This window comes from Mobula hypostoma (genome assembly GCF_963921235.1).
Source record: "Mobula hypostoma chromosome 10 unlocalized genomic scaffold, sMobHyp1.1 SUPER_10_unloc_1, whole genome shotgun sequence".
Lineage (NCBI taxonomy): Eukaryota > Metazoa > Chordata > Chondrichthyes > Myliobatiformes > Myliobatidae > Mobula > Mobula hypostoma.
In genome coordinates, this window is record NW_026948136.1 from 80,001 (window position 1) to 95,604 (window position 15,604).

Here is a 15,604-nt window from a genome sequence, read left to right on the forward strand (position 1 = left end):
GAGAGAATGTACAAATTCCTTACAGGCAGCAGCGAGAATTGAACTCGGGTCACTGGTACTGTAAAGCTTTGTGCTGACCACTACGCTACCGTGCCGCCCAGGGGGTCTGTACCTCTTCAGCTGTGAATCAACAGATTTCTTAACAGTCTGTCAATACTGCCTTATTATTCCCTTTTGTGAAATGTTATGTAATTTGTAGATTTTTATGTCTTTATGCTGCACAGCTGTCACAAAACACCAAATTTCATGTCATATAGCAGTGATAATCTAAGATGTTCACCTTCAAAGAATGGGGCTTCTTTTCTTCTACCATCAATGTGGCTCTCACCTGCATTGCCTCCGTTTCCTAGATATCTGCCCTCACCCTATCTTCCTGCTGCTGTAACAGGGATACAGTTCTCTTTGTCCTTACCAAACACCCCACAGCATCCACATCCAGAGCATCATTCTCTGCAGCTTCCACAATCTTCCACTAAACACCTTTATCCTCGCTCCCGCACCTCCCTCCACTCGCTGCTTTCTGCAGAGATTGTGGTCTTTGTGACTGCCTTGTCCACTTATCCTTTCCCAATGATCTCCCTTCTGGCCTTAACCCTACGAGCAGTACAAGTGCTACATCTACCCCTACACCTCTTCCGGGCCCCAAACAGTTCTTTCAGGTCAGGCGACACTTCACCTGTAAGTCTTTTCGGGTCATCTGCTGTATCCAGTGCTCTCAGTACGTCCTTCTCAACATCAATGAGACACAATGTAGATTGGAGGACCACTTCATCAAGCACATGCGCTGTGTCCACCATGAAAGGTGGAATTTTCCAGTGGTCACCCATTTTAATTAACTTCCCATTCCCATTCTCACGTACCTCCCTTTGTAGCCATGATCAAGCCACTCTATTTCGTGAAACAGCACTTTATATTCCATCTGGGTATCCTCCAATCTGATGGCATGAACATCGATTTCTGAAACTACTGATAATTTTCCTCCTCTGCCCTCCCTTTTTCCATTCCCCATTCTGACTGCTCTCTTACCCTTTCTCTTCTCACCTGCCCATCTCCTCACTCTGGTTCTCCTCCTCATTCCCTTTATTCCATGGTCTACTGTCCTCTCCTATTAAATTTCTTCAGCTCTTTACCTCTTCCACCTATCAACTCCCAGCTTCTCACTTCACTCCCCTCCTCATTCACCTTCCCCCTCACCTGGTCTCAGCTATCATTTGCCAGCTTGTACTCCTTTCCCCCTCCACCTTATCCTGGCTCCTTCCCCATTCCTTTTCAATTCTGATGAAGAGTCTCAACATGGAACATCAACTTAGATGTTGCCTGACCTGCTGAGTTCCTCCAGCACTTGCGTGTGTTGCTCAAGAGTTCCTTCGGCATTTTATGTGTTACATCCTCAACTGATCTCATTCAGTTTTCTCCTTGTTTCCAAACTTGATGCTGACAGTCCTGTGTATTCTTGCTCCCCAAACCCTTCCCAGTGATTTACCTTCCAATTCTGATGAGTGGTTGTCAACCTGAAACATAATTCTGTTCCCCTCTTTATAGCCGCTGACTGATTCACTGAGTGTTAACAGGCTCCTTTGTTTTTTATTCCAGACTTCCTGTATCTGCAGTATTTCACTTCTCTGATCTTCTTCATGCTACAGTTCAACTCCTTTACTTTCTGATGAAGGGTCCCAGCCCTGAGGCATTTACTGATTCTTCTTCCACGGGAGCAGTCTGACCTGCTCTTCCTATTTTTATTTCAGATATCCATGCCTGCAGATTTTCTATTCTCTTGTTCTTTCACCTTTTTCCTCCCTCCCTCCTCATTTTCATCCTCCTACCTGCTCCTCATTCAGGTCAGCTGCAAAGAACAAGCCTTCACCCCCATTTTCCAGCAGGCACATCAGTCAGTCTTTCCTGATCTCCAACCTGTCACGGATACCCCTTTTAGCCCTTTTCCAATCTTTCCTTTTCTCTGCAATTTAAAATGTGTAGTTCAAATTGTCACAAACATGAGAAAATCTGCAGATGCTGGAAATGAAAGTAACACACACAAAATGACTGAAAGAACTCAGCAGGCCAGGGAGCATCTAGGAAAAAGAGTAAGCAGTCAACATTTCAGGCTGACTGTTTATTCATTTCCATAGATGCTGCCTGATCTGCTGAGTTTCTCCAGCATTTTGTGTGTCCTGATGAAGGATTTCAGCCTGAAACGTCGACTGTTTACTCTTTTCCATAGCTGCTGCCTGACCTACTGAGCTCCTCCAGCAGTTTGTCCTAGTTCAGATTGTCGACATGAATTGTTAACTCTGCTTGTCCACTGCCTGACGTGTTGAGTATTTACATCACACTCTGTGTCCACTTCTAATGCTTTATTGAAACACTCCTGATGTTCCTAAGGGATGTTAACCATGAGGACTGGGAATTGGTGGGGGGGGGGCTTAACTCTAGAGACTGGGAGTGGGGTTAATTCAGAGGACTGGATGTTAAGGACTGGGGTCATGCATTGACTGGGTGTCAGAGGGTTAACTAATGAGACTGGGAGTTTGAGGTTCAGTTAGAGACTCTGTCTAGAGTTAATTCTGGGGACTGGAAGTTGGGGTTAACTGAGGACTGGTAATGAGTCAGGAGCTTAAATCTGGGCTGGGAGTTGGGGGTTCACTCTAGGAGTCGGGTTAACTCTGAGGACTGGGAGTCACAGGGTTAACTCGAGTGTCAGGGAGTTAAATCTGGGAGTCGGTGGTGGGGTTTAACTGAGAGTCAGGTGAACTCTGGGGGCTGGGAATGGGAGGGTTGTCTGGGGGCTGAGAATCAGGTTTAACTGTAGGGATTGGGAATCTGAAGGTTAACAGGTGGGCTAGAAATCATGTTAACTCTGAGGCTGGGACTTGGGTATAGATTTTGCTCTGGACCCCTGTGCTGGAGGAGATTAATATCACCATCTCTTCATCAGGTCCTTGGGCAGAACCCCGACCCTGCTCACCCTCTCTCTGAGCGGAGGCCGAGACTCCTCGCAATCCCAAGGGCTCGGAGATCTTGGCCTGCTCTCTCATAGTGCAGTTCAATCAGCGATTGGAACCTACACCAACCCACTGCAGCTAGGGGGTAAGTCTGCTGCTCACAATTCCTCCACCTGCCAATTCTGTCCCAGGGTGTCCCAGTGTGAGGAGATAGGGCAGGCAGAGTAATGGTTTCTGGTTCTCACAATAAATGTCATGAGTTAGGCCCTGAACCTACTCCCCACTCCCCCATTCCGTACCTTCCGCCTGTCCCTTGTTATTCACTGTTTTGCACTATTTATTTATTTCACTGGACAGCAAATTTTTTCAAAAGTGTTGCTTCCTCAGAAATTATCTGTGGTTACGATAGATTGCTTGAAGCACAAATATTATGCGTTTAATTGTTGATTTTTGTTTGTACTCTTGTACTCAGTGTCTGAGGCTTCTTGCTTGAGTGTGCAAAAATAATCAGCAGGCAATGATGGATTCCAGTTGCCCTCTTACCGCTTCTGTGGCGCGTGGCCAAGTGGTTAAGGCACTGGTGTAGTGATCTGAAGGTCGCTAGTTTGAGCCTCAGGTGAGGCAGCGTGTTGTGTCCTTGAGCAAGGCACTTAACCACACATTGCTCTGCGACGACACCGGTGCCAAGCTGTATGGGTTCTAGTGCTCTTCCCTTGGGCAACATCGGTGGTGTGGAGAGGGGAGACTTGCAGCATGGGCTACTACTCGTCTTCCGTACGACCTTGCACAGGCCTCAGTCAACATCGAAAATCGATGGACAGCCAAAGAGAAGAAGATACCGCTCTCTCGATGACTGCAATGTTCTTTAGTGACATGTTGCACTACATGGTTTTGTATGCTTGAAGCATGTTGTCAACCAGCTGCACATAGTTGCCAAAAAAATTTTCAACAACGTCCTTGAATGTCTTCCATGTTGTTTTCTCCAGTCTCACGAGAAGTTCTTTGAATTCCCTGTCATTGCTGACATGTTTGATTTGTGGACCAACAAAATTGCATTCCTTAATCTTGGCATGAGTTATTCTGGGAAACATCAGTTTGTGCGGCTTCAGAGCTGTGTGTCAGACATTGCTATAAGCAGCTATAAGGCAGTTTTGGCTCCCTTTCTGTTTACCCTGTATACCTCATTCATTGCATCTACAGAAATCTCTGATGGGTGTATAAAGGGAGTGAATACAGGGCCCTGGCGGAGAACTTTATCAAGAGGTGCAAGCTGAATCATCTGCAGCTCAACATCAGTAAGACGAAGTAGGTGGAGATGGACTTCTGGAAGACTAATCCTGCACTGCTCCCTGTTACCATTGATGGTGAGGATGTGGATGTGGTGAGGACCTACAAGTACCTGGGGGTGCATCTGGATGACAGACTTGAGTGGAGCACCAACACAGAGGCTGAGGACAAGAAGGGTCAGAGTCGCCTCTACTTCCTGAGGAGACTGAAGTCCTTTGGGGTATGCAGGCCTCTCCTTCACATGTTCTGCCAGTCCGTTGTTGCAGTACAATCTTCTATGTGGTGGTTTGCTGGGGCAATGGCATCAACACGGGTGATGCCAACAGGCTCAATAAACTGATCAGAGAGGCTGTCTCTGTTGTAGGAGTCAAACTGGACACAGCGGAGGCTCTGGTAGAACAAACTTGGCTGGCACCAGGGCAGGAATGGATTCTCAATATTCCTGGATTTCAGTGCTTTAAAAGGGATTGGGGAGGAGGGGTGGCATTACTGGTCAGGGATACTATTACAGCTACAGAAAGGGTGGGTAATGTAGCAGGATCCTCTTTTGAGTCAGTATGGGTGGAAGTCAGGAACAGGAAGGGAGCAGTTACTCTATTGGGGGTATTCTATAGGCCCCCTGGTAGCAGCAGAGATACAGAGGAGCAGATTGGGAGGCAGATTTTGGAAAGGTGCAAAAATAACAGGGTTGTTATCATGGGTGACTTTAACTTCCCTAATATTGATTGTCACCTGATTAGTTCCAAGGGCTTAGATGGGGCAGAGTTTGTTAAATGTGTCCAGGATGGATTCCTGTCACAGTATGTGGACACGCCGACTGGGGGATTGCCATACTGGATCTGGTACTAGTTAATGAACCGGGTCAAGTCACAGATCTCTCAGTGGGTGAGCATCTGGGGGACAGTGACCACCGCTCCCTGGCCTTTAGCATTATAATGGAAAAGGATAGAATCAGAGGGGACAGGAAAATTTTTAATTGGGGAAGGGCAAATTATGAGGCTATAAGGCTAGAACTTGTGGGTGTGAATTGAGATGGTGTTTTTGCAGGGAAATGTACTATGGACATGTGGTCGATGTTGAGAAATCTCTTGCAGGATGTTAGGGATAAATTTGTCCCAGTGAGGAAGATAAAGAATGGTAGGGTGAAGGAACCACGGGTGACAAGTGAGGTGGAAGATCTAGTCAGGTGGAAGAAGGCAGCATACATGAGGTTTAGGAAGCAAGGATGAGATAGGTCTATTGAGGAATATAGGGAAGCAAGAAAGGAGCTTAAGAAGGAGCTGAGAAGAGTAAGAAGGGTGCCTGAGAAGGCCTTGGCAAGTAGGGTAAAGGAAAACCCCAAGGCATTCTTCAATTATGTGAAGAAAAAAAGGATGACAGGAGTGATGGTAGGACCGTCCTCAATGAATATTTCTCTTTGGTATTCACCAATGAGAGAGAACTTGATGATGGTGAGGACAATATGAGTGAGGTTGATGTTCTGGAGCATGTTGATATTAAGGGAGAGGAGGTGTTGGAGTTGTTAAAATACATTAGGACAGATAAGTCCCCGGGGCCTGATGGAATATTCCCCAGGCTGCTCCATGAGGCGAGGGAAGAGATTGCTGAGCCTCTGGCTAGGATCTTTATGTCCTCGTTGTCCACGGGAATGGTAGCGGAGGATTGGAGGGAGGCGAATGTTGTCCCCTTGTTCAAAAAAGGTAGTAGGGATAGTCCAGGTAATTATAGAAAAGTGAGCCTTACGTCTGTGGTGGGAAAGCTGTTAGAAAAGATTATTAGAGATAGGATCTATGGGCATTTAGAGAATCATGGTCTGATCAGGGACAGTCAGCATGGCTTTGTGAGATCATGTCTAACAAGCCTGATAGAGTTCTTTGAGGAGGTGACCAGGTATATAGATGAGAGTAGTGCAGTGGATGTGATCTGTATGGATTTTAGTAAGGCATTTGACAAGGTTCCACACGGTAGGCTTGTTCAGAAAATCAGAAGGCATGGGATCCAAGGAAGTTTGGCCAGGTGGATTCAGAATTGGCTTGCCTGCCGAAGGCAGAGAGAGGGTCATGGTGGAGGGAGTACATTCAGATTGGAGGGTTGTGACTAGTGGTGTCCCACAAGGATCTGTTCTGGGACCTCTACTTTTTGTGATTTTTATTAACCACCTGGATGTGGGGGTAGAAGGGTGGGTTGGCAAGTTTGCAGACGACACAAAGGTTGGTGGTGTTGTAGATAGTGTAGAGGATTGTCGAAGATTGCAGAAAGACATTGATAGGATGCAGAAGTGGACTGAGAAGTTGTCAGATGGAGTTCAACCTGGAGAAGTGTGCACTTTGGAAGGACAAACTCCAAGGCAGAGTACCAAGTAAATGGCAGGGTACTTGGTAGTGTGGAGGAGCAGAGGGATCTCGGGGTACATGTCCATAGATCCCTGAAAATTGCCTCACAGGTGGATAGGGTAGTTAAGAAAGCTTATGGGGTGTTAGCTTTCATAAGTCGAGGGATAGAGTTTAAGAGTCGCGATGTAATGATGCAGCTCTATAAAACTCTGGTTAGGCCACACTTGGAGTACTGTGTCTAGTTCTGGTCACCTCACTATAGGAAGGATGTGGAAGCATTGGAAAGGGTACAGAGGAGGTTTACCAGGATGCTGCCTGGTTTAGAGAGTATGCATTATGATCAGAGATTAAGGGAGCTAGGGCTTTACCCTTTGGAGAGAAGGAGGATGAGAGGAGACATGATAGAGGTGTACAAGATAATAAGGGGAATAGATAGAGTGGATAGCCAGCGCCTCTTCCCCTGGACACCACTGCTCAATACAAGAGGACATGGCTTTAAGGTAAGGGGTGGGAAGTTCAAGGGGGATATTAGAGGAAGGTTTTTTACTCAGAGTGGTTGGTGCGTGGAATACACTGCCTGAGTCAGTGGTGGAGGCAGATACACTGGTGAAGTTTAAGAGACTACTAGACAGGTATATGGAGGAATTTAAGATGGGGGGTTTTATGGGAGGCAGGGTTTGAGGGTCAGCACAACATGTGGGCTGAAGGGCCTGTAATGTGCTGTACTATTCTATGTTCTATGTTCATCTCATATTCTCAGTAAAAGCCCCTATGGAAAATTCTGGCAATTTTGGACAATGTTTCCCACCTTCTGTATGCCACCTTGGTTGAACAGAGGAGCACTTTTAGTAATAGACTAAGACAACTGTGCTGCTCCAAAGAGCGTTATGAGGTCATTCTTACCCTTGGCCATCAGATTCTATGATGAGTCAACCTACAGTGGGGTAGTGATGACCCTCCCCCCTTCCTGTAAATCTGTTTGAGGTAACTTAGTTTCTATTCTTTTCTCTCTTCTAATATTTGTATACTTATAATGCTACTGTGACACCAATAATTTTGGGATCAATAAAGTATCTATCTATCTCAAATTTCGAAATCCTTCACCTTCCTTGTTCATCACTTTCTCAAGATTTTTCAACAGCTCCAGTTTTATATGAAGCGGAGGCAAATGATCTTTTGTTTGGTCTACAAGTGGCTTTTGTGCCACACTTTTCTGCCCTGGAACCAACTGCTTCCAGAGTGGCCAATCCTTTCTAATGTAATGAGAGTCTTTCGCACAGCTGTCCCATTCACAATTGAAATGACAGTACTTGGTGTATCTGAACTGCAGTCCGAGTAGCAGCACAACTACTTTCAGGTCACCACAGGTGTTCCAGCTGTTGTTACAGTATTGTATGTGTTTCAACGAGATTTCCAAATTTTTGGAATTTTATGTGTATTGAATAGCTGATTGGTGTGGAAGGGTGGACATTGCCATTGCGTATAGCAGCACAGCTTTCAGGCTTAACACTGAAGAATCAATAAAAGGATGCCATTGTTGTCGGTCATGCTGGCAACCCAAAGTGAATTGAATTGACTTTATTACTTACATCCTTCATATACTTGAGGAGTAAAAATCTTTACGTTACACCTCCGTCTGAATGTGCAATGTGCAATTTATAGTAATTTATAATAAATAGCACGTACAACAGGACAGTCAATATAACATAGAAGTGCAATTGTGTCAGCATGAATTAATCAGTCTGATGGCCTGCTGGAAGAAGCTATCCTGGCTTTCATGCTGTGGAAGCGTTTCCCGGATGGTAGCACCTGGAACAGTTTGTGGTTGGGGTGACTTGGGTCCCCAGTGATCCTTCGGGCTCTTTTCACATACCTGTCTTTGTAAATGTCCTGAATAGTGGGAAGTTCACATCTACAGATGCACTGGGCTGTCCACACCACTCTCTGCAGAGTCCTGCGATTGAGGGAAGTACAGTTCCCATACCAGGCAGTGATGCAGCTAGTCAGGATGCTCTCAGTTGTGCCTCTATAGAAAGCTCTTAGGATTTGGGGACCCATACCAAACTTCTTCAACCATCTGAGGTGAAAGAGGTGCTGTTGTGCCTTTTTCACCACACAGCTGGTATGTACAGACCACGTGAGATCCAGGTGGTGTGTATGCCGAGGAACTTGAAGCTGTTCACCCTCTCAACCCCAGGTCCATTGATGTCAATAGGAGTTAGCCTGTCTCCATTCCTCTTATAGTCCACAACCAGCTCCTTTGTGTTTGTGAAATTGAGGGAGAGGTTGTTTTCTTGACACCATTGTGTCAGGGTGATGACTTCTCTGTAGGCTGCCCCGTTATTATTTGAGATTAGGCCAATCAATGTAGTATCATCAACAAATTTAATTAGCAGATTGGAGTTGTGGGTGGTGACACAGTCATGGGTATACAGAGAATAAAGGAGGTTGTTTAGGATACAGACCTGTTTTGAGGGAGAGGTGAGGGAGCCCACTCTTACCACCTGCGTGATTTGACAGGAAGTCCAGGATCCAGCTACACAAGGCAGGGTGAAGGCTGAGGTCTCCGAGCTTCTTGTTGAGCCTGGAGGGAATTATAGTGTTGAATACTGAACTGTAGTCCAAGAGTAGCATTCTCACATAAGCATCCTTCTTTTCCAGATGTGTAAGGACTGTGTGTAGAGCTGTGGCTATTGCGTCGTCTGTCAGTTGGTTGTGTTGGTAGGCAAATTGTAGTGGGTCCAGTGTGGGTGGCAGCCTGCTGCAGATATAGTTCCTGATTGGCCTCTCTAAGCATTTCCTTATTATTGAGGTGAGTGCGACAGGACGCCACTTGTTTAGGTATGTTTCCTTAGTGTTTTTAGGTACAGGAACAATGGTGGATGTTTTGAAGCAGGAGGGCACTCTGCACTGGGAGAGGGAGAGATTAAAAATGTCTGTAAACACACCTTGCAGTTGTGCCACGCACACTCTGAGTACTGGCCCTGGGATGCCGTCCGGTCCCACAGCCTTGTGACTGTCCAGTCGTTGGAAGCACCTGCATATTTCAGCCCCAGAGATGACCAAGCTGCAGGTATCTTCAGCGGCTCTCCTCAGGGGCTCCGTGTTGGCAGCATTGAGTCGAACGCAAAAAAGATTTAGCTCATCTGGGAGGGGGCAGCGATGTTGGAAACACCACTGTGTTTAGCTTTGAAGTCTGCAATGGTGTGCAAACCTTGCCATAAGCTGCGTGTGTTGTTGGTGGAGAGTTGTGTCTGGACCTTGTCCCTATATTGTCGTTTCGTTGCCTTGATGACCTTGTATAGATCGTAGCTCTATTTCTTGAGTTCCTGTTGGTTACCGGCAACGTAAGCTCTGTGTCACGTGGTCAGTGCTGCTCGCACGGAAATGTTGATCCAGGGCTTTTGGTTTGGATAGACCCTGACTGATTTCTGGGGAACAACATCCTCGATGCACTTCTGGACAAAACTCGTGCCCCCTTCCATGAACTCGGAGACATCCTCATCATGGAAGCAGTCCCGTAGCATGGAGGCTGATTAGTCAGACCAACATGCCTGGACAAGATAGAAAACTTTTCTGCTTACCTTGTGGGCAACATTTTAATTTACTTGAATTATGAATTGAAATAACAAATATAGATGATTCCAAAAAAATGGTACATGATAGGGAAGTTTATGGTGATTTTCATAATCAGCAGCCCAAAATCTATAAGATACAACCAAAAGTATTGAGGAAGCAAAATCTTTTTTATCCAGTGTGTACTTTTAGGCATCTTTATGTTTTGCACTGTGCTGCTGCCGCAAAACAACAAATTTCATGTCAGTGATAATAGACCTGATTTTGTTTTTGCCCTCATTCTCAAACCATCCATTAACACCAACTGCCTCCGTCTAAATACTTCACAGTCTAATGCATCTCCATCAGATCTTCTCCTTGCAACCTCCACCCTCAGGGACAGGCCATGACTGCTGAGCACTCCGCATCATGGAGCTGGTCCCTGGCAGCCGCACAGTGACTTCAAACGCACCCTCTCTGGGACTTTCCTGTCTTTCCTCATGGCTGAATCCGGATGTGACATGACACTTCACCGTGGCTCAACCAATGTCGCAGATCCGTTGAGCACAGATAGGACCATCAACTATCCATTTCTCTGATCCCATTCCGTCCCCCACGTTGCTGTCAACTTCTCCCAAATGCCACCACCCACACACTGTGGCAATACACGATGTTGTATTATCACTTCTGGGACAGGGGAAGGAACCAACCACAGGGTCACACACACACACACCCAACCCTGTACATAGATATACACACATAAACACAGGCACAAATACTTTCAGTATATACATATACACACACATTTGAATTTTATTTGATCCTATGCTGGAACATAAGCAGTAGCTTAAAATTTAGGTATGTTCTCCAACTATTGTATCCAGCTCCAGGGAAAGCTCTATTTGTTGTGAAGATGGTGGGAACAGAGACTGGGGATTTTTGTGAAGTGAAGAGAGACAGATTCCCTATTGGCTAGACAGGATGCCAGGTCACTGGGGCAGGTGGAGGTCAGGGTCACAGTCAAATCGGCCACAATCTTGTAGAATTGAGAAATAGGGATGGGGAAGGGCCGTGGCTTCATCCCATCAGACCAACTAAACAAGCACTTGTCTTTTCAGGAACGAGTGGCAGCCACCAAACCACCTCTGTGAGTGGTGATCCTCGCCAGCAGATGCAGGTGAGAGCAGGACAGGGTGCGTGGTAAGTGGGCTTCCTCGGGACACTGCACACAGACCCAAGGTTGCCCCTGCATTCGTGATTCCTGCTGTTTGGGGTCATTCGCACAGTATTTCAATTATTGTGCTGCCGTCTGAGGCTGATGCCCATCGTGGGGAATGTCGAATAAGTTATTCAGTCTGAAATAAGGAGGTGGTGATTGTGGAACAAATTAAACCCCTAATAATCTGTTACCTCAAACTCCCCATGGTTCTGCATTCTGGCAGTATTTCCTTTGCTCCCCAAAATTTGCAGGGACCCTCCACCTCCCAACACTTTACCAAGGTGCCCATGTTTGAAGAGGGGTGACAGTTCTTGCAACAAAAGAAGTCCCAGTATTGGGATCACACCTTCTCCTACTTCTCTTGCAGACCCAATACTCTCTTAAATTTCATTGAGATCCATGTACCCACACCCCTAAAACTTAACTGGGTTCCCATTCCCACACTCTGTTGAAACACAACAGGATCGCTGCCCTCACACCATCCCCATTCCTGAAACTCACCAGATCCCTGTCCCCACACCATCCCCATTCCTGAAATTCAACAGGATCCCTGTCCCCACCCCATCCCCACTCCTGAAACTCACCAGATCCCTGTCCCCACACTATCCCCATTCCTGAAATTCAACGGGATCCCTGTCCCCACACCATCCCCACTCCTGAAACTCACCAGGTCCCTGTTCGCACACCATCCCCATTCCTGAAATTCAACGGGATCCCTGCCCTGACACCATCCCCATTCCTGAACCTCACCGGGTTCCTGTCCCCACACCATCACCACTCCTGAAACTCACCGAGTCCACATCCCCACAACCCTGAAACTCACTGGGTCCCCATCACTACAACCCTGAAACTCACTGGTTCCCCATCACTACAACCGTGAAACTCCCTGAGTCCCCATCCCCACAACCCCTGAAACTCACTGGGTCCCCATCCCCACAACCCTGAAACTCACTGGTCCCCATCCCACAACCCTGAAACTCACTGGGTCCCCATCCCCACAATCCTGAAACTCACTGGGTCCCCATCCCACAACCCTGAAACTCACTGGGTCCCCATCCCCACAACCCTGAAACTCACTGGTCCCCATCCCCACAACCCTGAAACTCACTGGTCCCCATCCCCACAACCCTGAAACTCACTGGGTCTCCATCCCACAACCCTGAAACTCACTGGGTCCCCACCCCAACAATCCTGAAACTCACTGGGTCCCCATCCCACAACCCTGAAACTCACTGGGTCCCCATCCCCACAACCCTGAAACTCACTGGTCCCCATCCCACAACCCTGAAACTCACTGGGTCCCCATCCCACAACCTGAAACTCACTGGGTCTCCATCCCACAACCTGAAACTCACTGGGTCTCCATCCCACAACCCTGAAACTCACTGGGTCCCCATCCCCACAACCCTGAAACTCACTGGGTCCCCATCCCACAACCTGAAACTCACTGGGTCTCCATCCCACAACCTGAAACTCACTGGGTCTCCATCCCACAACCCTGAAACTCACTGGGTCCCCATCCCCACAACCCTGAAACTCACTGGGTCCCCATCCCCACAACCCTGAAACTCACTGGGTCCCCATCCCCACAACCCTGAAACTCACTGGTCCCCATCCCCACAATCCTGAAACTCACTGGGTCCCCATCCCCACAATCCTGAAACTCACTGGGTCCCCATCCCCACAATCCTGAAACTCACTGGGTCCCCATCCCCACAATCCTGAAACTCACTGGGTCCCCATCCCACAACCCTGAAACTCACTGGGTCCCCATCCCCACAACCCTGAAACTCACTGGGTCCCCATCCCACAACCCTGAAACTCACTGGTCCCCATCCCCACAACCCTGAAACTCACTGGGTCCCCATCCCCACAACCCTGAAACTCACTGGTCCCCATCCCACAACCCTGAAACTCACTGGGTCCCCATCCCCACAATCCTGAAACTCACTGGGTCCCCATCCCACAACCCTGAAACTCACTGGGTCCCCATCCCCACAACCCTGAAACTCACTGGGTCCCCATCCCCACAATCCTGAAACTCACTGGGTCCCCATCCCACAACCTGAAACTCACTGGGTCCCCATCCCCACAACCCTGAAACTCACTGGTCCCCATCCCCACAACCCTGAAACTCACTGGGTCCCCATCCCACAACCCTGAAACTCACTGGGTCCCCATCCCCACAACCCTGAAACTCACTGGGTCCCCACCCCCACAACCCTGAAACTCACTGGTCCCCATCCCCACAACCCTGAAACTCACTGGGTCTCCATCCCACAACCCTGAAACTCCCTGGGTCCCCATCCCCACAACCCTGAAACTCCCTGAGTCCCCATCCCCACAACCCTGAAACTCACTGGGTCCCCATCCCCACAACCCTGAAACTCACTGGTCCCCATCCCACAACCCTGAAACTCACTGGGTCCCCATCCCCACAATCCTGAAACTCACTGGGTCCCCATCCCACAACCTGAAACTCACTGGGTCCCCATCCCCACAACCCTGAAACTCATTGGGTCCCCATCCCACAACCCTGAAACTCACTGGGTCTCCATCCCCACAATCCTGAAACTCACTGGGTCCCCATCCCTACAACCCTGAAACTCACTGGTCCCCATCCCACAACCCTGAAACTCACTGGGTCCCCATCCCCACAACCCTGAAACTCACTGGGTCTCCATCCCACAACCCTGAAACTCACTGGGTCCCCATCCCCACAATCCTGAAACTCACTGGGTCCCCATCCCCACAACCCTGAAACTCACTGGGTCCCCATCCCACAACCCTGAAACTCACTGGGTCCCCATCCCCACAACCCTGAAACTCACTGGGTCCCCATCCCCACAATCCTGAAACTCACTGGGTCCCCATCCCCACAACCCTGAAACTCATTGGGTCCCCATCCCCACAATCCTGAAACTCACTGGTCCCCATCCCCACAATCCTGAAACTCACTGGGTCCCCATCCCCACAACCCTGAAACTCACTGGGTCCCCATCCCCACAATCCTGAAACTCACTGGTCCCCATCCCCACAACCCTGAAACTCACTGGGTCTCCATCCCACAACCCTGAAACTCACTGGTCCCCATCCCACAACCCTGAAACTCACTGGGTCTCCATCCCACAACCCTGAAACTCACTGGGTCCCCATCCCACAACCCTGAAACTCACTGGGTCCCCATCCCCACAACCCTGAAACTCACTGGGTCTCCATCCCACAACCCTGAAACTCACTGGGTCCCCATCCCACAACCCTGAAACTCACTGGGTCCCCATCCCCACAACCCTGAAACTCACTGGGTCCCCATCCCACAACCCTGAAACTCACTGGGTCCCCATCCCCACAATCCTGAAACTCACTGGGTCCCCATCCCCACAACCCTGAAACTCACTGGGTCCCCATCCCCACAACCCTGAAACTCACTGGGTCTCCATCCCCACAACCCTGAAACTCACTGGGTCCCCATCCCACAACCCTGAAACTCACTGGGTCCCCATCCCCACAATCCTGAAACTCACTGGGTCCCCATCCCACAACCTGAAACTCACTGGGTCCCCATCCCCACAACCCTGAAACTCACTGGTCCCCATCCCCACAACCCTGAAACTCACTGGGTCCCCATCCCCACAACCCTGAAACTCACTGGGTCCCCATCCCACAACCCTGAAACTCACTGGGTCCCCATCCCCACAACCCTGAAACTCACTGGGTCCCCATCCCCACAACCCTGAAACTCACTGGGTCCCCATCCCCACAACCCTGAAACTCACTGGGTCCCCATCCCCACAACCCTGAAACTCACTGGGTCCCCATCCCACAACCCTGAAACTCACTGGGTCCCCATCCCACAACCCTGAAACTCACTGGGTCCCCATCCCCACAACCCTGAAACTCACTGGGTCCCCATCCCACAACCCTGAAACTCACTGGGTCCCCATCCCCACAACCCTGACACTCACTGAGTCTCCATCCCACAACCCTGAAACTCACTGGGTCCCCATCCCACAACCCTGAAACTCACTGGGTCCCCATCCCACAACCCTGAAACTCACTGGGTCTCCATCCCACAACCTGAAACTCACTGGGTCCCCATCCCCACAACCCTGAAACTCACTGGGTCCCCATCCCACAACCCTGAAACTCACTGGGTCTCCATCCCACAACCCTGAAACTCACTGGTCCCCATCCCCACAACCCTGAAACTCATTGGGTCCCCATCCCCACAACCCTGAAACTCACTGGGTCCCCATCCCCACAATCCT

The 15,604-nt window shown here is 48.9% G+C and overlaps 1 protein-coding gene across 1 annotated transcript in view; it reads left to right on the forward strand.

The window, feature by feature from the left end:
* LOC134341239 (RING finger protein 212B-like) overlaps nucleotides 1-15,604 on the forward strand; it is a 58,528-nt gene that overhangs the window by 19,480 nt on the left and 23,444 nt on the right. Inside the window, exons 6-7 of the mRNA XM_063039087.1 lie at nucleotides 2,936-3,087; nucleotides 11,236-11,294. Coding sequence (XP_062895157.1) covers nucleotides 2,936-3,087; nucleotides 11,236-11,294 — 211 coding nt within the window. The remainder of the gene's footprint in view (nucleotides 1-2,935; nucleotides 3,088-11,235; nucleotides 11,295-15,604) is intronic.